This window comes from Monodon monoceros, unplaced genomic scaffold (assembly GCF_005190385.1).
Source record: "Monodon monoceros isolate NGI ecotype Baffin Bay Population unplaced genomic scaffold, NGI_Narwhal_1 Super_Scaffold_4, whole genome shotgun sequence".
NCBI classification, from domain to species: domain Eukaryota; kingdom Metazoa; phylum Chordata; class Mammalia; order Artiodactyla; family Monodontidae; genus Monodon; species Monodon monoceros.
Window position 1 is genome coordinate 67,892,785 of NW_021703781.1, and position 24,073 is coordinate 67,916,857.

The 24,073-nt window shown below is 38.8% G+C and overlaps 1 protein-coding gene across 3 annotated transcripts in view; it reads left to right on the plus strand.

Moving 5' to 3' along the window:
* Nucleotides 1–22,578, plus strand: part of ATRNL1 (attractin like 1) — a 679,361-nt gene extending 656,783 nt beyond the window's left edge. The window contains exon 29 of one of the 3 annotated variants that reach the window (XM_029245362.1): nucleotides 18,173–22,578. In XM_029245362.1, coding sequence (XP_029101195.1) covers nucleotides 18,173–18,297 — 125 coding nt within the window. In that variant the 3' untranslated portion in view covers nucleotides 18,298–22,578. The remainder of the gene's footprint in view (nucleotides 1–18,172) is intronic. The other 2 variants (XM_029245365.1, XM_029245364.1) reach the window with 2 other exon arrangements.
* Nucleotides 22,579–24,073: the final 1,495 nt, after the last annotated feature.

The window sequence follows — 24,073 nt, forward strand, 5'->3', positions numbered from 1 at the left end:
AAATGAGAATACTCCTTCTTCACTACTCTGCTCCATGGACAGTTTGGGAGATGGAATTGTTCTTTCCGCATTTGTTAAATCAGGGAATTTCTAAGATTCCTTCCAGCTCTAAAATTCTCTAGTTCTATGAATATCTCCATTATTATCATTACACCTCATTTTCCTTAAAGAATGTTAAATCAGTAGTCTCTTATCTTAGATCTATCTTTGTGAGAAAGAGTAAAGAAAAGTGAATTCGGTTTCTTCATGATTAATGCATCTGTCAAATTCTTTCCAAGTAGCAAATTAAGTTATTGTGTTTTTTCATGAATGCAAATCAAAGCCGTGCAAACTATTGTGGTAAAACTTAGCAGTCCTTTTTCATAAATTAAAGGTAACTGATTTAATGTTAATGAAAGGAACTATATTCAAATACAAATTTTAATAACTTGGGTGGAAAGAAAATTTTAGACTTTATAAGCTTTTCCTTACATAAAATTCATGTAACTTGAACAGAAAGTCATTAAAATGTAATTTTCTATAGTGAAGCCTGTATTAATTACCTTGTATGAAACTCTGAAGAGTTCCTTAATAAATGTCTGGTCCTATGTGTCCCTGAGAAGAATTGTCTATTGATTAGTTAATTATCTCAAACCAAGGGCCCCAGATTCAGTTTTTGATGATCACTGTCTTACCTTTTTCCTTGTTTGAATATTCTCATCAAAACCAGAAATGAAAGGTTTTTTTCTTTTTCTTTTTCTTTTTTTTACATAGGGAGTAGTTTGCTTCTGTTCATATTGATAGTACAAAGAGAACCAGTATAAATTTAATAGAATATTTTGTAAGTTGTTGGTTCTTAGGACTTAATCTAAAACTCCATGCATATACGTATGTGTTTATATGTGTGAAAAGCATCTTTTTTAGTAGGATGAGATTTTAAGAATGATTTTAGAAACGCGTCCTGTGAGCTTGATTCCCTCATACTTTTAAGATTATTAAATTCATTTCAATAGGATTGTAAGAAATAAAGGCATCTCCAAACTCACTGAGGTAACTATCCCACAAACCTCATTTTCTAGAATACTTATCCTGAAGAACATGAGACAATCAAAATCAGTATTTTCTTTTGCATTTGTATTATAACTGCATTTAATGCTTTTTTTTTTCACTTAGTTCAACTAGTAGAAATTTCAACTTTTTATATTGACTAAATAAACGAACTATAGGAGCTAATTTATGCTTATGTTTTGTTTTGTTTTGCGGTACGCGGGCCTCTCACTGCTGTGGCCTCTCCCGTTGCGGAGCACAGGCTCCGGATGCGCAGGCTCAGCGGCCACGGCTCACAGGCCCAACCGCTCCGCAGCATGTGGGATCTTCCCGAACCGGGGCACGAACCCGTGTCCCCTGCATCGGCAGGCGGACTCTCAACCACTGCGCCACCAGGGAAGCCCAGTGCTTATGTTTTTTAAAAGGAAAAATTTGCAGATGCTAAGTTTGGTTGCAAATATTTCATACTGGGATTTAGGGATTTTTGTATAATAATAAAAGTACCTGGTGGTTTTAATATTAAAATTTGCAATATTCACTAAATTCGAAAGGTAGTGCCAGCTTAGATTTAATCTTCACTTAATTCTAGGGCTAATTATTTAAATTGAGAAAGGGAAATCGTTGACACACCGTATCTTATTTTTATGTCATACTTAAAATCATAAAAATCGATAGAACGATGAAATTAAAACTGAAATACATCCAAAATCTTTTTGTCTCATAATCTAAGAACCAGAGAAGTGCCAAGTATGAAGGAGCTCATGCTTGAGAAGGTCAGAAGGCCCAATTAGTTTATCTTGACTCCAGGGTTTTAGTTTAAGAAAAAAATGAACTCATTGAGGAGCACTATAGTCTTCCTGTGATGAACATATGTAATATTTTTCACCCACTTTTTAGTTTATCTTGGCTGCCTTAATATCTTCTTTCAAAATGTCAGCAGTGATTAGACTACATTATCGATAATTAATGTGAACTTTTATCTCAAAGCTAATTTTGAGTAATGCTAGAACAAAACACGTCAATATATTAAAGATTGAAAGTTGAACAGATTGCTTTTGTATATAAAACATATTTTTTTCTCTTTTCAGTTCACCTTTCTTTTCAAATATCAATCCAATGTAAATGTTTGAGAAAGGTTAAATAACCTGTGAGAGAAGCACCTCTTGAAGTTTGGTGGTATAGTTCCTAAAATTTTTTCAAAGATTGTGCTAGAGATCCTTGCATATTAAAATATTGGCCATTTTGGGAAGTTTAGGAAATATTTCCTCATGTACCTGGTCTAAGGTGGTGTGGCTATGGTTGATACGCTATGTTTAATTCACATTTTAATGCCAATGCTCCATATATATATTTTTTTGTGTGTGTGGTACGCGGGCCTCTCACCTTTGTGGCCTCTCCCGCTGTGAAGCACAGGCTCTGGACGCGCAGGCTCAGCGGCCATGGCTCACGGGCCCAGCCGCTCCGCGGCATGTGGGATCTTCCCGGACCGGGGCACGAACCCGTGTCCCCTGCATCGGCAGGCGGACTCTCAACCACTGCGCCACCAGGGAAGCCCCAATGCTCCATATTTTAAAGTTATCTTCATGTGGCATCATGTGTCCTGTTTCCTTCTTCTAAACAGGCTTTTTCCCAAATTAAAACTTAGTCATTTAAAATTACTAAATAATATATTTCACCCCACAGGAATACTAGAGATTTATTAGACGTTTGCCCCGAACATTGCTTCTGCCATGTTTAATTACACATCTAAATGAAGGCCATGCTCAGAATTGGAGTGTAACAACTCTTTACGTTGGATAATAAGCTTCAGAATATGATCTAGTCATACACAAAGGGCACCATGGCTGGATACTGATATGAACAGTTCAAACAGCCAGGTAATTCAGTCACCTACAATTCAATTGCTTTTATTTGAATTAAAATTAAATTTTGAATATAACTAGTTTAGCTGTTGATTCAGCTGGGACAGTTCTGGCCAAGCAAGTAGGTTCTTTTTTACAAAGACAGTCATACTTCATCTCAGGTAGCTCACCCAACATTTGTTACAGATCACGTTGTCTATAATCCCCTTCAAAGAGTGCTCTAAACTTGCAACTAAGAGTCCTACTGATAGACAGTGGACATCTAAGTCATGAGCATTAGGATCTGCTTTTCTGTAACACTGACTTTCCATCCTTTGCAAATTATTCTAACTCTGTAGAAATAATGGGTAGCCCTTTGGCATTGTGGCTCATTAGCTCAAGATCAATATTTTTGCTTCTCTATTTTCTTCTCTCGATTCTCTGTTGACCAAAGAAATAAGAACAACTGGTTGACTGTTTGCAACTCTAGAAAGTGAAATGAGAATGATATATGATTAATTAAAATCTGCAGTTATTCATAGAGGACTTGCTTTTGTTTTGATTATCATGATCCCAGTTGGTCAAAATGCTTTTAAAAAGGTAGTTTTACACACACACACACACACACACACACACACACACACACACACACAAAGCAGGGAAGACTCAACATACTTAGTCAATTATAAATAAGCCATTTATAGTTTGTCCTTTCAAAATCCCCTTTTACGTTTTTTTTTAGGGCAAGTCATAAGTACCTTTGCGAATAATAATTATAATCTGCATTTCTCCAACTTTAGTAAGTGTTTGGAGTAAGGAATATGAAACCAAATCTGACAAAATATATGTACTTTTTAAAACCTGATAGTACCATACTTCTGTTACACTCTACTTTCTTAGATTCAATGCCTCTAAAATGTAAGTTTCTTTCCCTTATTTAAAATTTTTTTTTCCTCTAATTATGGGAACTCATCATGGACCATTGGGCTGAAAGTCAGCGGCAGCTGGGTGGTGAACTGGCCCCTTGCCCAGATCTCAGAGTAAGACTAATTTGAAAACCCTTTACAAAATGCAGACCAGAGCCTTGCGCTTAGAAGATCCTGCTCTAATCAACCATTGATCATAAGAGATTTCCTTTATTGACCTGAAAGCAAGTTTTTTCATCTTTCTGCTAGCTGAGGCACTTACTGAAAGTAAGTGGATGACATCCAAAGTGAATATGCCAGATAAAGAGGGCAAAGTCTTCCACCCCTCCCCACAAGTGACATTCTGACTGTGTCCAGTGGGCCTTCTGTAATCACATGTGCTCGTAAGAATTTCTGTCTCCATCCATCATCTCTTGACCCACTTCATTGCTACCTATGAGGAGCCTCTGGTCAGCAAGATGTCCCTTCTACAGATACACTTGGAAACTCACTTAGGAAACTGTAGTCCAGGCTTGTGGAACAATGTGTGAGAATTCTCTTTGTATATGGAGATAACTTGGAGTGGACGCAGAGCAATGTTTATCCCCCTGGATATAACATCAGAAAGTTCCAGGTGACTCTGAAGTCTGCTCCCTTTATGATTTACTTGCCTGTAGGGTTTGAAAGGTTTCCACTAGTGCTGACTCTTTGTGACACTTCTCAATTTACAGTAGCTCAGAGGCCACATTCATTCCTCCCAAAGGCAAAGTGGGGCAAACTGATACTTTTTTCACTCAGAAGGGTCAGCATTTATGGGATGTGCTCAGTCAGATTCTCAAAATTGCATCAGAGAATGAAGGTTTCTTTTACAGTATCCGCTTTGAGATTAAAGGAGTTCATTTAAACAAACTACTTCCCCAAAGTCCCTGTTTTGAATTATTGGAGAGAATGTGTACTATCTGGGGTCCTGGATCACTTAGCAAACATCAGAGGAATGGTTTGAAGTCCATTTTGAGAAATATACTGTCCAACTATACTGCCTTTTCCTTCAGCAAAAGAGATTTATCAAGGATCAATTTGGCTACAGACACATCTGTTTTTGTTAAAATGCCTTTGGCCATTAAGTTATCCATAATAACTTTTGGTAAGGTCTAAGAAATTTATAATTATATTAATGGAAAAATCATGATTCTGTATAGCATTTTCTCATCCATTTTATCTAAATGGCCAGAGGTGAGGATTTGCATAATTTTATCTTTTTTTTCCTCCCATTTTTGTAATGATCTGAGTTTTTATATAGAAGGCATAAATTTGCTTTACCATTGGAGTTTGTTAAAATTGTATTTTGACTTTGCAGAGATAGTTGTATGTTTTCAACTTCTTTTAATGTTGAAATTTCTTTTAAAATATTGACTCATGAACTTAGAGGAGCAGAAACATCACCCTGGACTCTTAATAAAATTCATTTTTTTGGTTGGTAGCTTGTTTTTTTAATATTCAGTGGAGTTTATCTGTGTAGAGGATATAAGCCCTGTAACTGTCTCCTATACTCTCCTGTAAATGCTGTGGAAAGCAATGATTCACATCACCACCCAACACTGTTTAACCTTGATTTAAAATTGTAATCTAATTTCTTTTAAAAAAAAATCATTTGTGTTTTTGTGTTGGCTCTAACTTTGAACAATCTCCAGGGAGATCTCAGAACATGAAAGATGAACTGATTTTTCCTTTTGGGAAGTGGTCCACCCAGGAACGAGGGGAGCTTATGGTCGAACTACCAAAGTTGATTTAAAATACTAAAAGTCTCTGCAAAGACATTCAGGGAGAGTTAAATTGCTAATGCTTTGATGCCAAGCAAGTGTGGCAGCTGCTTCAGTTTTTCATGAATATTGTACACACAGCCACACATATTAAAACCTGTTGAGGGACAAGCCTGGGGCTTCCCTGGTGGCGCGGTGGTTGAGAGTCCGCCTGCCGATGCAGGGGACACGGGTTCGTGCCCCGGTCCGGGAAGATCCCACATGCCGCCGAGCGGCTGGGCCCGTGAGCCATGGCCGCTGAGCCTGTGCGTCCGGAGCCTGTGCTCCGCAACGGGAGAGGCTGCAACAGTGAGAGGCCCGCATACCGGGAAAAAAAAAAAAAAAACAAAAAAACCAAGCCTGATGCTCACGAGTATAGCTCTCACACTCAGGACATGAGCACGCCCAGTTCTCAGGAAGGGGCTGGACACTTTTGCAGCACAGTGGCATCATGCAGGTAATTCTCCCCTGAGTCACCTTCTTGGACAGTATATTAACGATAGCCACACTGGTGCTGTGGTGTCCCTCGCCTGCCCTGCCTGATTCCCACCCTCCTCTCAGTAACTTCTCTGCAACTAAGTACAAGGATTAGAGAAACAAGGAGGAGGCCAGCCTATATTTCCAAATACCTTTAAGGTAAAGTAACACTGAGACTTGTAATCTAATTCTAATCAGAATTCACCTCCTTAGAAGCACACAGCATCATGATCCATCATTTAATTCTCATTCAAGTAATGTTTATTGACCACCCATCATAGACTAACCATTGGGATATAAAGATGAATGAAAACATAATCCCCACTTTCAAGGTGCTCCCAATTGTGAGGGGTAGGCAGAGTTATAAAGACAGAATTGTAATATAATCTGAAAAATTAGAAAACTAAACTTAAAAAAAGGTCTATTAGGTTGTTCTCAGATTGCTAGATGTAAGATCAAGTCCCAGGCTGCTCTTTGACGCTGCCCAGTCTCTTCACTTTTCCAATTTGAGACTTAAGAGCCAGTTTCTTTACCCGTGTTATTGGCATCATAAAAACCACACCTAACAAACAGTAAGTACAACTCACACCTCCTATTACCAGTGTGGTTCTCACTGGGGTGGAGTATGTCCATTCCTTCCCAGCTAGCAAAAGCAGACGCAGATCTCTAACAAGGAAATTCTTGAACCCAGCCAGTCCCCTGACTTCACAGTGATGCTTGTGGCAGCCATGTGAGAGCACGTGTGAGAGACGAGGCCAGCAATGATACTGGGTCCTCCATGCTGGCCTGATGAAGAAAGGCAGCTGCAGTCATAAATTCGTCAAGCCAGAAGTGACCTTAGCAGCCACCTACTCCAACTTCCTTCCAAGAGAAATCTCTCAAGGAACGTTCTGAATTTCAAATCAAGAAAAGCTTGGAAGCCACAAACTCAGCTGGCTTATAGTTGTCATGGAATTTGGGAGCTATTTGTTGCAAACAGAAGCAGGATCCACAGGTCATAGCCAACCACCGCCTAGTCTTACAGAGTCTGTGGACTGTCTCAGTCCTGGCTTTCTTCTACCTCTCTGGGTGTTCGGATCGTCTCATGGGCTCTGCTCCTCCATTACCAGTCCTCTTCTTGGTCGTTCTCTCTGTCTTACTCTCTTTCTACCAGACCTTACCCACTCCAGTGGCAGAGACTGCTGGCTCTGCACCCAAGACTTCCACTTCCCTCCCCTGGCGGAGACTTGTTTCTGGGAAGTAGTACCCGCTAACAGCATCGAAACAGGGTGTCTTGAGCTTTTCTGGTCCACGGGGGTTTAGAAGGGGTTGAACCTTTTTTACCCCCTTATCTCCCACCTGCCCCCTAGACATCAATGCTCAAGGCAGCCCTGGAAACCCCAGACTGAAGATGGCAGAAGCATCATCAGTCTGGGTCCCCGAGTAACTGCATAAAGCAGGTGCTGTGCTTCTTTCCTCTTCGCCCACACACGTCCTGACACCCATCAGGACTCCCACCTCAGACTTTATACAGTGAGAAATGAACCTCTCTTTTGCTAAGCCACTGAGATTGCAGGGTTTAACTGTTGTCACAACTAGCATTACCCATCCGTACAATTACAGTCTTCAGACTCAATTCATGCAGATCACCACAAGTCTACCTCCCTGGACTAGACTTATTCCCGGGCTTCACACCTGCATATCCAACTAGACATCTCCACTACGACGCCCCACAGGTCATCAAACTCAGGATGTCCAGAACTAAGCAAATGAGCCACCACCGTTCACACTCCCTGACTCTTCCTGTTCCTCCTTCATAGGGTAGTAAATAGCATTTGTATGCGTCCAGCCACCCAAGGCGTACCAAACTGTATGTGTGAGTCGTACTAGGCTTCTCCCTATTTTTAATCTCCCGTATTAATCTTTCCTGAATATCTATCCTGTTCATCCCTTTTCTCTCTCCTTATTGTCGCTTTCTTATCTGGTTTTAATAATCATAGCCTCATCCACCACTCCAGTCTGTCAGTGCTACCGGTAGAGGTGTCTCTTTGAGATAAAAATCTGATTGTGCCTCTTCACTCCTAAAAATCATGTGACCCCCTTCTGCTTACCTCTCTTTCTTCCCTCTCATCATTCTCCCATTTGCACCTGTGTTCCACCCATAGCAACTGTCCTGACGTTTCCCAAATATCCTTTCTGTCCATGCTGTTGAAGTTTTAGTTTCCTCTACCCAGAACATACCACACCCCTCATGCCAGTGCTCTTTATCTGACAACTTCCGTCTCCTCTTTCAAACCTCAGCTCAGAGATCATCTCTCCCCTGGGAATCTTTGATCTCCACACCCACCTTGCAGATCTCACCTTTATCTTTCTTTCCCTCTTGCCTTGTGCCAACTTCATAGAATTTGTCTCTGTGTGATTGTCAGCAAATCTACGAGCTCTTGCACCATTGTCATCACTTGATGCTATGTGGTAATGACTCTGACGACAACCAGCCTCAACCACGCTGCCTGCAATACGCCCTCAATGCGTGTTTATGGATTTAACCTGTATTGTCATCTACTCCTATCTACATAAATGGATAAAATAATGCATATAAAGTGCGGAGGGTAATGCCTGGCATATCATATCAATGTTAACAGAACAGTTATTGTTTATATTATTATTGTTGTTTTTATAACATCAACATTAATTAATGCCTTTGACCATAACTAATTTTACATCCCTACCAATTTTTGCTTTTCTTTTTCTTTTGGTTCACAATCGCATGTTAGTCATTTGCACCAAATCAACAGTTTCCTTCTAACGGCTATAAAGTGAGCAGAGTGCAAGTCAAAGGATCTGGAGTCCTGGGTTCAGGTCCCCCATAACCACCAGCTGTGCAAGCCTGAACTAGTCATTTAATTACTCTGTGCCTCGTTCTGGCCATCTGTGAAGCAAGGACAAAAATAGCTTCCTGACCCACTTCAACAGAACCTAGATAATTAACATAAAAGCATTTTTAAAGTCTAAAAAATGGATGAAAATTATTAGTGGTATCTGTAATAGTACAAGCAATATTAATACAGTGTTTTCCCTGTTGAATATTGTCATTCATCTGTTTTGCCGTTATCACTTTCAATTATTTTTACATTCCTTAATGAGCAGGCAACGCGCACAAGTCATCCATACGTTCGTGAGCAAGTTCTCAATTTTATTATCCAAAATATCAAAATAATTCTGGCTTGAGTTCTAAACACAGTTATCACCTCACAGACGGTGTTGCTCTAAACTGATACTGTCTGTGGGTCTTTGAATCCATCTTTCTATCAAATTTTGTCCTTTATTAGGCATTCCACATGATAGTCATACTGAGTTTTGAATGCATTATTGAATGAATGAGTGATCCTAAAGGATAGAGGCAAAATCTTGAGTGCCCAATGTTTGATCAATTTCCAATTTGACTTCAAACGTCCCACTTGTCGTTAACGATGATGATGATTGACATTTTTGAGCTTTTATGTGCCAGGCACTTCTCCAAGCCCTTCACATTCAATCCTCACAATAACTTGGTCAAAAGAATATATGAGCTTGACCCACTATAATGTAATAAGCACCATGAGGTACAGAATCTTTTATGTCTTGTCTGTCTTATTCACTGCTTAACCCTTAGGGACCAGAGCAGTACCTGGCATATAGTAGGCACTCGAGAAGTAATAATTGAATGAAGTGATTTGCTGTTTAAACAATTTTTTGACCCTTAGGACTTTGGAGTTTTCTGAATATTTGTAATTTGATTTCTTATTATTAGTGGTAGTAACTTATTCTGTTATTGAAATTATTAACTCGCTTTGTATAATACTCTATAGTTTGTAAATACTTTCACATATAATCCCTTTTAATCTAAAGCAAACAATCACATGGTACTACTAGAAATGCTAAAATACAATGTCTCTACCTAATGAAAATTAAAATGTTGCTATTTTTACAAAACTGCTATAGTTCAATTTCTTCAATGAACAGTAAGCTCTTCAATTAAATTAAGGATAATTAGGTTTTAAAATAAGGGATTATCATATATCATATTTTTTTAATTGAAGGAAGGAAATACTAGGAAATATTTTCCCAGTTGCCTTGGAGACAGGAAATTCTCAATTGGAAATTTACTTAAAAACATGGAGAGGTAGCTGCAGAGCTGGTTCTTATAATGTTTGTGGTTCTCAAAAAAGAATCACAAAATATTTTCAATGAATCAGTAAAATTTCCTAGTATATAATTAAAATCAGAACTGATATGATCTAAAAGAAGCTTTACTTGTGAAGAACCATGAGGATTTGCAGTAAACAATGACTTGAGACAGTAATGGCCATGATTTGTTCAGCTCATTCTAAATACAGGGAATAGTTCACATAAAATTCAGGGAGTGCTCAGCACTGTGGTGCTAGAGTAGGATTACATTTTGTAGAACCTTTACTGTGTGTCTTTAAATTAAACTTTAAAATGTTATGATGTGTTGGGAATCCCCTGGCAGTCCAGTGGTTGGGACTCTGAGCTTTCACTGCCGAGGGCCCGCCAGGGTTCAATCCCTGGTCGGGGAACTAAGATCCCGCAAGCCGCGCAACACAGGAAAAAAAAAAAAAGGAGGTGTTAAAGGCCAAACAAAATTTTATAACCAGAATACAATTATCATTTGTATTTAAACATTGACATCTGTAGTTGTCACTGGTTTCTAGTAGGTGAAGGGAAACATTTCTTTAAACTCTCAGACAAATACGGTCCATTTGTCATTCCGGTCCATTTGTCATTCCGGTGTCTTCAGCACTTGAAGTATTTCAATTTTTGTTCAACAATATAACCTTTGGAGTTTTGCCTAATAATGACTTCAGTTGTGCTGGTCTTCCAACAGATAAATTAAAGTGGAAATGCATATTTTCTAATTATTCATCCAGCCCTAGTTGCATATTGGCAAGGGCGGCCACACTGAATGTTAAATTAAGTCTGCACAACAGCTAGAGTCTATGCAACATCAAAGTTTCCCAAAGTCACTTTCTTAATTGTGTGAAGGATAGCCAGGGCTCTGATCAGTAGTATGTAGCTATATACAATCAGAGAGAAAACATTTAAACATCCCAGCATGGTATTTCCATTTAAATCTGGTTACAGTGAAGTAAAACTGTAGCCATTAAAGGTCTAGAAGAACTACAAATATAAGCCATAAAAGAAGACAGATAGTAAATGAGGTAGTAAAAACATTTCAGCAGGGCAAACAGTTAACAGCGCTCGTTCAAGTCTTCCTGAAGCAGGTTGTGCAATTCACTACAGACCCTGAACCATTCCCTGAGCTCCACTTACACCCGCAATTAACCTTTCACACCTAATGAAGCTGTTTTCTTGGGAAATTAAAATATATAGTGGTGCCTGCTCTTACACAGACTTGGGAGGAGAGCATTTCAAAATGAATGACTTATCTGAGGCTTTGTTCAAATGTAAAATGGAAGTGCTATGTTTGTATATAAAATGAGGCAATTTCATTTGATATGCAGTATTTTATTACTGTACTTATTAATTGTTCTGCATAAGTGTAAAAAAACACACATCAGTAATTTTATGATTAGATTGTTACTGCTGGCGTCTACTAATACCATTTCACTTCCATTAGGAAAAGCTAGAGTTTTACTAAAGATAACTAAATTCCTGATGTTTCTCCTTGGTGGTTTTGCAAATTTAGTGGTTTTAGAAAGATATATTTACGATTTAAATATTTAGCTTTACTCATTTCCATCGCTTCCTCTTTAGGGCATGCCTGCACATGTTTATTGAGAAACGAAGTTCTTAAATTTAGGAGGAAAATATTGTTTTTATCCAAGGTCCTGGGTAAAGGCCTGATTTGGGTGCATCTTTTACTTTTACTAAATACCTCTGGTAGCTCTTAGCATCCAAACCAGTAACAGCTAAACTGTGCCCATGTGCGGAAAGAAATCTGCATGGTCCCAAAGAAGTCTGCTTCCTTCCCAGCTTGTCCTGCCCTGGGTGAAGCAGAGCAGCCACTGGTGATGTTCCCCATTATCGAGCACCAGTTCAAAATGCCAAGAGGCCATGGAAATGGAATAGGAAACAGAAGATGGCACTTTCTTTCTTATGAGGTTTATAATTCATATTTAAATAATCTAAATGTCATAGTGTCTGGTATTTAAGAACTAAAAGTGCAAAAAAGGTAAAGCTTATAATAAATATTTAAACCCCAGCATTTTTATTGAATCTACTGGCATATTTTGATGTAAATTTTGCTAGCCTGCAGCGTCTGTGCATCATCTTGACATGGTAAATGAAATTCCTTTAGAACACCAGTCTAAAATAATGAATTGTTCCCCCAGTTAATTGTATTGCTTTGATAACAAGGAACTGTGCTAGGCCTAGAGAACACAATAAGTGGATTTCACCAGATGATCTGTGTGACTTTTTGAAAAATGATCTTCTGGACTGACCCTATTTTAATGGAACTCTAATGGCACGGGGGTGTGCCACTGTGCAGCCTCCTACCAGGAGGAAGCACTTTCTCCTAGGGCACGGGGAGTGTGGGGTCATCGGCAGAAAACCTCTCACCGGGAAAAAGTTCCTCGGGAAATCTCAACCAGGAGAGAGTGTTTGCGTCACAGGGTGATATGGAGAACTTACTTCTAAGTTGCTTTTATTTTATTGATACATATTTTTTTTAATCCAGAGAAGATCTCAAGCTACCTTTATTTCTTCATTGTCATTGTGAAAATGAACTAAGACCAACCCAATTACAAGCAAAGATTATTTATTCAGAACTTGCCATACAGCAAGGGAGTCATCCACCATCGCTTGCTTGCACTGTGGCAGAGTGCCAATGTGTGGGAACATTTTATAATGGAAAAAAGAGAAAGCTTCAAGTATATGCTGATTGGAGGCTGTCGGCACCAGAAAGCTGGAAAGCTGGCGACAGGCTAACTAGAAGCGGGGCATTCTATGTGGTTGGTGCATATTTCCCTTTCTCTTATTGGTCCTAAGTTGCAAGCAGGGACAAACATTAGGGAAGCTGTCAGTTATTAATGAAGTCCTGGCTGCTTGGGGCCCATTGTTATGGGGTAATTGACTCCCTGGGTTGTTACTAGAGGTGGCAGTCTGACTCCTACAAGCCTGACATAGCAGGCTGGCTTCTTGTGCTGGTTATTACAGACAAGAGACTGGTTTCCTGTGCAGGTTGCTACAGCCTGGGGGCCAGAGTTCTGTTTCTGTATATGGTCAGGCCGTTGTGTTTGTATCCTTAGTCTCTCACCAGCATATAACTGTTACATTCTGGGGGAAAAGGGGAGCAATATCGTCTTTCTTTAAAGAGCTACTGACTTGACTTTTCTTTTTCTCAATTAAGAAAATTTGATTCCTTAGCTGAAAGGTAATGATAGAAATTAATTTCTCTCTCTCTTTTTTCATGAGTCTTCCACACACTAGACAATTTAAGAAGACAGGGTTCTTGTCTCTCCTGTTTACTCTTGTGTCCAGGGCCTCTTATAGGTTGAAGGAGGACCTAGCAATTTCTGGGTTGTTGTTGCTGTGTTTTAATGTTCTCCGTATATTAAAGTACGAAGAAATTCAAGCATAGTAATAAAAACTTACACTTAACAATTTGACACAAGGCGTGCACACACACACACACACACACACACACACACGAGTTATTTTGATTATTGTGCTGTTTGTAATTAAATTACAGGATTTAAAATGCGGAAGAACTCATGGTGTGCCACCAGCTGTGTGGTCCAGTGAAGGACTCAAGCTTAAATTTGAATGAAATGAAAGCATCATTTGGCCCATTAAGACGATAAGACCTGGGCAAGTGGCCCTCTGAGCGACCTCTGTGAGTACACATGGTGGACACTCAAATATCACTGCCTGGAGGAAAGCAGGGTTTCCCTCATACATATTGCCATTTGTACAGAATCTGAAAATTCAGTTAATTGTTCAGTTTTCATAGGAAAGGACAGATAGCTGTCAAATTAAAAATAAGCATGATTTGTAATTTTAGTTTTAAATTAAGGACTGAAATGTGGTTTATGATCGATTATTTTCAGCTGAATGTGTTTCTAAGCTGACACACCATTAGTAAACCCAGATCTCACATTCACATACCCTGAGATACAAAGATACAGTGACAGTTTAGGATTAGCATAGAATTTCCTGTTTGGGCCACTTAAACTGTTTACTTCTCTCTTGGCTCTGTATCTTCTGTATGGAAAACAATGTTTGCAGCTACATGTAAGTGGGAAAGTGTTGTTTCTCAGGGCTCCTTTGGACGAGGTCATGCCACAGTTTAATGAATAACATGATTTCATATTTGGATGCTGTGGTCACTGGAATTAGTGTAAGTGATCTCTGTTCACATTAAAAGAGACGTATATTATTTGTCATATTTGGCTGTCTCTGGATAAGATGGTACCAAAGATGAAATAACAAAAGGTTGTAAATTTTGCCAGAAGTGTGCCAAGATATCTGTGGAAACTTAAGGTCTGTCTGTGCTGAACTTTCACTTAGCACAACCACGGTCTCTGATTTTTTGTAAATAATGTGCTTCGGCTCCCTCCCTTACAGAAATAACAAACTAATTATTTCTCACAGCATAATAAGTGGTTAAAACATCTATTTTGGACACTTCAGATGTTCATATGTGCTCTTCAAAGGTCAAGAAAGTAAATTTTACTTAAATTTGAACTTTTGAACTTAAGTTATCCCTAAGAAACTCAGGATAATTATTAATATCCTGAAAGAGTAGGTTACTTAACATCAACCCTTAAAAACTAAATATGTAAGATTATCAGCCTAGCCAGTGATGACTGTAACTTTTTAATCCCTTCCCTCTCTAACACCATTAATTTCTCCTTCTCTATAAATACCTTCTCTTCTGTTTTCAAATGTACTTGAAACTCCTTTTATCTTTAAAAAAATGTATATGTACTCAGGTAATCATATGTATTCACGTACATCTCATCTGACCCTGCTGCTTCCCCTACGTAACAGCTTACTTACCTCTTTCCATCGACAAACATCTTGCACATGAGACTTATGTCTGTTGGCCACACTCCCTCTCACTCCATTCCCTGCTTAACTGTCAGGCTTCCATCCTCAGTTAAGTATGGAAATGACTCAAGATCACCAGCATCTTCCTTGAGGAAATCCAAAGGCCTCTTTAGCAAGCCTCACATGCTGGCCCCTTAGGTACTTTTTTGCAGACGCCTTGACCTCTCTCCTCCCTTTACTTCCACAGCACTGCGCTAGGCGAGTCGAACTTCCTCTTACAGTGTCCATTTCCCCACACTGGCATTTCCTTCTGTTCATGAGTCTCTGGAGGTCCGTTCTTGCCAGGTCATATTTGAGACTTACCTAGAATAAATTGACCCACAGGAATGAACTAATTCAATGACACCTTGTATAGGATGAGATCCAAAAGTGAGGCCTTCCTCTAAGAGCAGCACATGGAGAAGATGTCTATGAGAGCTCAGGGACTGGTTCAGCTCAATTCACAGTCAAGTCTCCAAGACTTTAGGGAAGGGAAACTGGTGACCTCTTCTCAAAGCAAGCAGTCTGGTCTCGTGGTTTAGTATGGGGATATGACACATTTTATTTTACTCAAAAACCAAAACTAGATAAAATGATTCCTGTGTAGCTGTGATAAACCAGGGTATCTGGTTGAGCAATTGCTTGTATAAACTTAGGAAAGGCTTTACTATTCCTGAACATCTTACCAAATGTTCCTGTCAATCAATGGACAAAACAATGTAACAAAACAATATTCTTTCAATTACTTATGATAACTAGAGATCCACTTTTGTGTAGATAGTCTACTGATAATACGAATGGTCTTTTTCTTATATTTAAGACATCAGCTAAATTTCTACAAGTCATCTTTCTTCTATGAGCATCCACAACTCTAACCCTGGGGTACTTTCTTACTTCTTAAAAGCAATTTAAGAGAATGAAAAAACAGACTACAGACTGGGAGAAAATATTTTCCAAACATATACAGTGTCTCCTACATATGAACCTTCAAGTTGCGAACTGTCAAAGATTTGAACGTGCGTTCACACGTCCAATCACGTAATTAGTTTACATGTCTGGCGTACATGGTCATGCGCTTGCATCCTCTACAAGTGGTTGTGCTTTTGTGTACTTTACTGTACAGTACTGTATAGAGTACAGCAGTACATTATCTTTATTTCAAGCCCAGGATGTCAGGAAGCAAACATAAAAGCAGCAGCATTGTAGCTGTACTACTATACTTTTCAAGGTACTGTACTGTAAGATTGAAAATGTTTTCTTTATTTTTTTGTGTGTTTGTTTTTTGTGTATTATTTGTGTGAAAAGTATTTTAAATCTATTACAGTACAGTACTCATATAGCCGATTGTGTTAGTTGGGTACCTAGGCTAACTTTGTTGGACTTACAAACACTCTCTCAGAATGAAACTCATTCGTACGTAGGGAGCTTACAGTATCTGAAATGAAAAAGGACTGGTATCCAAAATGTAAAAGAAATCTCTTAAAAGACAACAATAAGAAAACAAACAAGAAAATTAAAAATGGGCAAAAGATCTGAACGGATACCTCACCTAAGAAGATTTACATATGACAAATAAGCATATGAAAAGATGCTCAACATCATATGTTATTAGGGAATTACAAATTAAAACAACCATGAGGGCTTCCCTGGTGGCACAGTGGTTGAGAGTCCTCCTGCCGATGCAGGAGACACGGGTTCGTGCCCTGATCTGGGAAGATCCCACATGCCGCGGAGTGGCTGGGCCCGTGAGCCATGGCTGCTGAGCCTGCGCGTCCAGAGCCTGTGCTCCACAACAGGAGAGGCCACAGCAGTGAGAGGCCCGCGTACCGCAAAAAAAAAAAAAAACAACCATGAGATACAGCTACATGGCTAAAATCCAGAACCTGACAACACCAAATGCTGGCAAAGATGTGGTGCAACAGGAGCTCTCATTCATTGCTGGTGGGAATACAAAATAGCACAGCCACTTTGGAAGACAGTTTGACACTTTCTTACAAAGCTAAGACATAAAGTTACGTGTGATCCAACAATTGTGCTCCTAGGTATTTGGGAATTGAAAACTTATGTCCACACAAAAACTTGCACATGGGTGTTTATGGAAGCTTTAATTCATAATTGCCAAAAATTGGAAGCAATCAACATGTCCTTCAATAGGGGAACGGATAGACAAACTGTAGTACATTGATACAATGGAATATTATTTAGCAATAAAAAGGAATGAGCCACTGAGCCAAAAAAAGATATGGTGGAACTTAAAGGCATATTGCTAAGTGAAATAAGACAATCTGAAAAGGCTACATACTGTATGATTCCAACCAAATTACATTCTGGAAAAGGCAAAACTATAGAGATATTAAAATATGATCAGTGATAACCAGAGGCTCAGGAGAAGGGGAGGGATAAATTGGTAAAGCACAGGGGATTTTTAGGGCAGTGAAACTATTCTGTATGATACTTTCATGGTGAGTATATGACAATATGCTTTTGTTGAAACCTATAGATCTTTGTGTACAGCACGAAGTGTGAACCCAAGTGTAAGCTGTGGACCTTACTTAAAAATCATGTATCAATATTGGTTCAATTTTTCTGTAAACCTAAAGCTGCTCTAATTTTTTTTAAAAAACCTTAATATACTGACTTTTGTTACACACACACACACACAAAAAAAAAAAAACCTGAAAATTCTTTATACTTTTAGAACAAACGTGTGTTCAGACATAGAAAGGTGTGGAGTCATATCCACAACTGATTGTGATGTTTTGTCACACACTGATTTGATTGTCCAATGTCACTCAGTTAATTTTGTTAGATCCTTGCTCTTCTTCATGTGTACAGTTCGTATGTCCAAGGTAAGAAATTTTTTTTAAATATATGTGTATAACTGAATCACTTTGCTGTACAGCAGTAATTAACACAACATTGTAAATCAACTATACTTCAATTAAAAAATATTTTAAGTAAAGGGTAAACTACTTCCAATAAGCAGCTAAATGTTTGATTGCTGAATGTAAAACAATGCTAGGCCACCACTGTTGCCATCCCAGAAATATGTAATCAGACATTTAAGTGGGTTTTTTTCCTGTTTTTCCAGGCCTTGCAATTGCCAGTGCCCTAATAGATATTTCACAACAGAAGCCTTCAGATAGTAAAGACAAGACTTCAGGAGTCCGAAATCGAAAACACCACCTCTCAACACGTCAAGGAACGTGTGTCTGAGAAACAGAAACAGCTCCTGGAGGTTCTGTAATGTTGGACTTTGTAAATGGCTTCCATTAAGGCTGGTCTGTGGCCTCGATTTTTATGGAGGCAAATCTCTGTATGGTCCCAGGGCCCAGATACAGTTCCCTGCAAATGGTCAATGACCCGAGTGGCCAAAGAATGTTCATGAGTTTTATCAAAGTAACAGTATTGATGGTCACAGGTGATAAAGTTAGTTTTTAAGGCTATCTTAGGCTTATCACAGATAACATTACTCTGGAAAAAAAATGTATATTGTTTCTTAATGCAGATGAAAAATATGTAATTCGTATAAACCAAACTGTTTATATCCCAAGACTTTAAAGAAAGACATTTTATAATGCCTGAATGATGAGAATTGTACAGTTTTTGCCTCATAAGCAAACTTAAGTCACTTGTATACGAACAGGAAATGAACCAATTGCAACGGCTTTAAATGCTGTTTTATCTCATGTAAACGTAAAAGCAGGATTTTGATTTAGTAGGATGTAATCAGTGTATTTAAATATTTCACAGGACCATATCATGTCCAAACTCGGTTTTCAAATGTGACTATTTTCCACCCAACTGGAATGCAGACCAAAACGAGTCCATTTGGATGGACGGTGTATGCAACTTCACAGGAGGTTTATTAGAATTCTGAGTGAAGAGGACATTGCTGTCGTCCATGCCAACTGCCTAACTCATTATCAGGGCTGATAGAGCATGGAAAAGCCTGTCCAGCAATCAATTTTTGCCCTCCTTCCCAAACCAGCCTCCAATATCACAAAGCTAAAGAGAGCTGCAATAGTTATTTTACAGTGTGCAAGCTTCTGCTCTAATATGGTAATTTTTTAATTGCCTAGGAATCATTGCATCAGACCTAAATGATCCATCTGCATTTTTATAAGAACAGATCATGTTCTTTTGGCCTTCCTCTCCTAGCGGCTAGATTTTATCTACTTTTTACAAACGTTATGAAAAGTATTTTAGAGACAGCACCTCCTCCAAGTCATAATACGACCCAGGTTCCTTCCTGCCAACTATTTCACTTAGAATCCTAGTAGAGAAGAGCATTTGCTGGCAAGCATCTACAGTATTCCTGTTTCTAACACAAGCGCATCGGTGTCATGAGAGAGTCTCCAGTTTAAGAAATAAAATAAGTTCATTGTTGCCCACATTTAGCATATTGTTAATGATTCAAGAATCTGAATTACGGCAGAAAGGAAAAATGATAGAAGACAGCTTTCACATTGGAGCATAGAATCATTTGTGTCCTAATTTTGACAACAGTTCACTAGAACTCGGTAGATTAACAGATCTTGTTTGGAATTGCAGTTTCTTAACTTCAAGGGAACTACAGAATATGTGTAGAGAGCAGTGACAGAGATATCCAAAACTGCTTTATACAATATAGTTTTGTTCAATATGAAAGTCATTTAACTATAATTGATGTTTAGTACTATCTATGTACTTATCATATTCTTTGGATTTCTGGAAGGTAATGACACTTTACTGTTTACAGCTAATGCATAGTTACTTGCATGCTATGGTTGTGCAGTAGCAGAATATGACCCTGTTGTGATATTAAATGTTTATTTCACAATGCCATTTAAACATAGCCAACTTAATTTGATGGGAACGAATGTAATATATAACAGGAATGATCATACAATATGTAGTTGCATCATATATAAGATTGCTAGGTTGCATCTAACCATGACTATGTCATTGTTTTGATAATTAGGCATTTATGAATTATAGTATATATTCCTTATGTTGGCATGATAATTTTGCTATTTTCCATGCGTTAAAAATAAGACTAATTCTTAGATCAATTTAATCTATAGCCTATGGGGTTTTGGGGGGGCTAGGGAGTAGAGCTGGTTGTTTTTACCCCCCTATGATATTTTCTCTCTCTCTCAAAAAGAAAAGAAAATTGAGCGAAGTTAGTAAATGTCTCCTGAAAACAATCAAGCAATTTTATTAGCTTTTTGGGGGGCCCTTTAAATGTTGATATTTTTCTCCTGGAAAAATAAATTGACAAAACTGGTGAATACAAAAATATAATCACTTAAAAATAAAATGATTGCCCAATTTGTTTAATACTCTGTAACAATTGTCGTGAGAGAAAGCATATATAACAAAACTACGGAAACATACAGAGTTGTACGTAAAATCTATTTCAGCTATGCTTTTAGAGAGGCTAAGCAAATAGAATTACTGTGAAAGAATTGTCAAGCCTCATTCACCTCGAATCCCATCAGCTTCTTAAAATTCAGAAATTTGAATTTCAGACAATTATGGGACATAACGCAATGTTAAGTTAAAGTCATAGTAAACCTTTCTGGGCCAAATATTGCTAACTCTGTGACTAATTATGCAATATTTTCTCGACTTTTCAAAGCTTTTTACTGGCAATAAAACTCTTCACCCTCAGGTGAAGTGGATTGAAAAGACCTTAGGGATAATCACTTTGAATCTGTGTCATGTTCTTTTTTTCCCCACATCCCAAACACTTTTAATTCGGAAGCTTCTTTTTTTTTTTTTTAAATCAAACCACAAGTATATGCAGACACTCTTCAAGAAGTTAGGCATTAAATGACTGATTCTCTTGAAAACTCATCTTAATAGAATTATGTACATTTCAGTTTAGAATGACTTTTAAAAATTCTTTAGATTTTAGGGTTTCTTATTCTTCCAAATATGAAACATTTTGGTTAAGTAGAATGGAGTTTTAAAAATTAACCTGGGGACACTATTCGGACAGTTAGAGAATTCTCATTGAAAAAAGATGCACATGCTTACAGATCAATTTAATACATTTTAAGAGGATTGGGATTTTCATAATTGCTTTTAAATGAAAATTTATTTAGTGATACACATAGAAGGAAAATGTATGCCATATACTACTGTGTTATGTTCAATAGGAAAACTTCAAGTAGAATATATTTCAACCTGTAATCGCTACTTGCAGTGCTTCTCAATATCTCATTTTCTCTGAGTTCCAGTAAGACAGCAGTGACTACCTGGCTTTGTGTTGCTGCAGGGTCATTTAGAGTGCAGACTGGTGGCTGGACCTGAGAACAGATGTTGCAACCAGCTTTGAGCTGTGTGGTGCTGGCACGTTTTAACCTTTTGAAGCCTCAGACTTTCCATCTGTGAGGGAAGGTACTGGTGCCCACCTTGCAGAGTTGTTGTGAGCCTAGGAGATAATAGACATAAAGCTTCCACGACGGGCCCTCAGTGCATTGTAGCTGGTATTAACAATCATGGGGCCACCAGGCTGCTCTTTTCCTACCGATTGTTTTATGAATTCATCTATTAATTTTTCATTCATCTTTTCACCATAGGTAAAAGCCAAGTAGGTGTTTGCAAATGAAGATTTCATAAAAACTTAAGTTCCTAAATTTCTAGGATATAGAGATTTCTAAAAAACCACTTGGATGTTTTGGTCAATAGTGGCTCTAACTCTTTCAAAATATATACAGTTTTAGTAAAACATTTTTTAAATGACTGCTTGGTGACATTTAGACAGAAACATCAGTTGTCACTTTCTCGTCAAAATTTGGCAAGAAGGATCGATCCTTACATTTGGTTGGCATACATGATACATCTTTTTTTTCATTGAACATAAAACTATGATTTGAAAAGTGTTTCGTGTAAAAACTTGTAAAAAATTAAAACTGATCAAATGAACTAATTCTACCCGCATAGACAAAAAAGATATCAGCTTCCAAAGACCATTTGCTATTTTACTAAGGTGAGTTTGGAACTTACTTGATCATAAGACTACCTGGGTCAGTGCAGATCCCTACCTCTGCCTCTGGAGATTAAGATACGGAAGGACTTGATGAACCCTGGAGATTTATATGCTTAATAAGCGCCTCGGTGATTCTTATGATTAGGCAAATTAAGGAGACATTGCACTTGGCCAAAGAGCTGCCTTTATTTACAGTTAGAAGAATTTCTTTAAATAACGAAATTATCGAAGTCAAAATGCTTTAAATAATTTTCCAAGGAATACAAGCCATCTGGTTGGTGTTACAGCAGTGTTTTCATTACAGTGTACATTTAACATTTTAGTTTTATCAAATTTTTTAAATGAATGAGAACCATCTCAGTATATATGTATGTAGGTGTGCATGCCAGTGTTAAAACAGATTGTGTGAAAGTTCAAACCTGCTTTAAAAAGCCAACATTTTATGATATAGTATGCTGTTGATCAGGAGTTTAATTACTGAAATAAAAACATTGGATCTTCCAACCCCCATTGCCAAATGCAGTTTTGTTATATATATTTTTTACCCTCCCAAGATCATCCAGGAAAAAGCATTCAACTGCGGGAAAAGCCCATCTGCCATCTAAGACTTGGTTATAAAATTTGGTCATTGAATTCCACATTCAAAATCCATTTTTCTCTCTTCACCTGATTTTTCTTAGCCTTTTCTACATGTTCTCTTTGAATTACATGCTGAACACTTTGACTGTTCCTGAGAATGGAAGCAAAACTCACAAGAGCCTAAGTGGCCAGGATTCCAGCCAGAACTGAGGGTCTCTGCCCTGACCATGTGTTTACATAAGTCGTTCTTACTTACAATGAAAGTCCTCTTTCTGAGACTGGTGCAGCCATGGCACAGCTGAGGAGTTTTCTAAGAAAAGTCTGCTTGTTCTCTGGCAAGCTTTGGGTTTAGTCCCCACATTGCCCTCTGGGTCCTGGCCTATGTCCGTGCTACTGCTCTTCTGGGCCTCAGTCCAGTGTTACCGAGGCAGAGCAGCCAGGATGATCCAAACACCTCTCTTCTCTCCAGCCCCACAGGAGGACCAAGCACCTCCTGTGCTCAGGGCCTGACCTGAGGCCTAACCCTGAGCGGGGTCCTGCCTGTGCTCTGGGGGATAAAATGGCAGACCCCTCCTCCTGGGCAGCCCTACACCACACCTCCCAGAGGTCAGGCCAGGGAAGAGGACCACTCTGCCCTGAGAAACTTGCCCAGCCTGGCTAGCATGCCCCAGAAGCGTTAGAAGAGGGACAAGAGTTTTGGGGAGGAGCCCAGATGAAGATGTGTCTGAAGCAGGGAGAGCCCAGAGTCGAATCCTGGAGCGCCTTTTCCTTACAACAGAAAGCAGCAGCTTCTCCGAACATCTGAGCCTGGCACAGGTTCCTCTTCAGCTTCTTGATGGTGGATCAGTGGCTATCAAGGGATTTGAAGATTTCAACTCAAAATTTATTTTTCTTGGCTCTGAAGAGTTTTCCTTGGAGAAGTCACCTGTGAGTGGCCGAAGTGAGGGGCCGGCATTCTTTCAGGTCTAACCCACAGCCCTTTCTGATAAACATGCAACTCCCTCTCCAATTTCCAGCAGACTCCCCTACTTGTTTAGCATTAGGGGGCCTGGCACAGCCACAACAGCCAATACATTCTGTTGAGCTTTGCTCTCTCCAGCCATTCAAGTGAAAACAGCAGGTATTATTTTGCTTTGTAAATATGAGACCACATGGTATTTTGCATGAGCTTCTGGAAACTGCACCCCCCCATTCTGACCTGTCTGCCTTCCAGGGCTCCCACCCTTTGTTGAGGAGATAATTCTGCCCTGTTCAAGGACAGGTTGTGGAGCAGCCCTAAGTGAACAAGAAACCGAACCCCTCAAAGATCCCTGCAGAAACACTGTATTCTCCTCACCATCAAAAGCTTCGACCACTTTTATTTTGGGCAGAAGAGAAATTTTCACTCAGGCAAGATAGCTGTTTAAGCACAAGCCTCTTTACACCGGCTGTGTG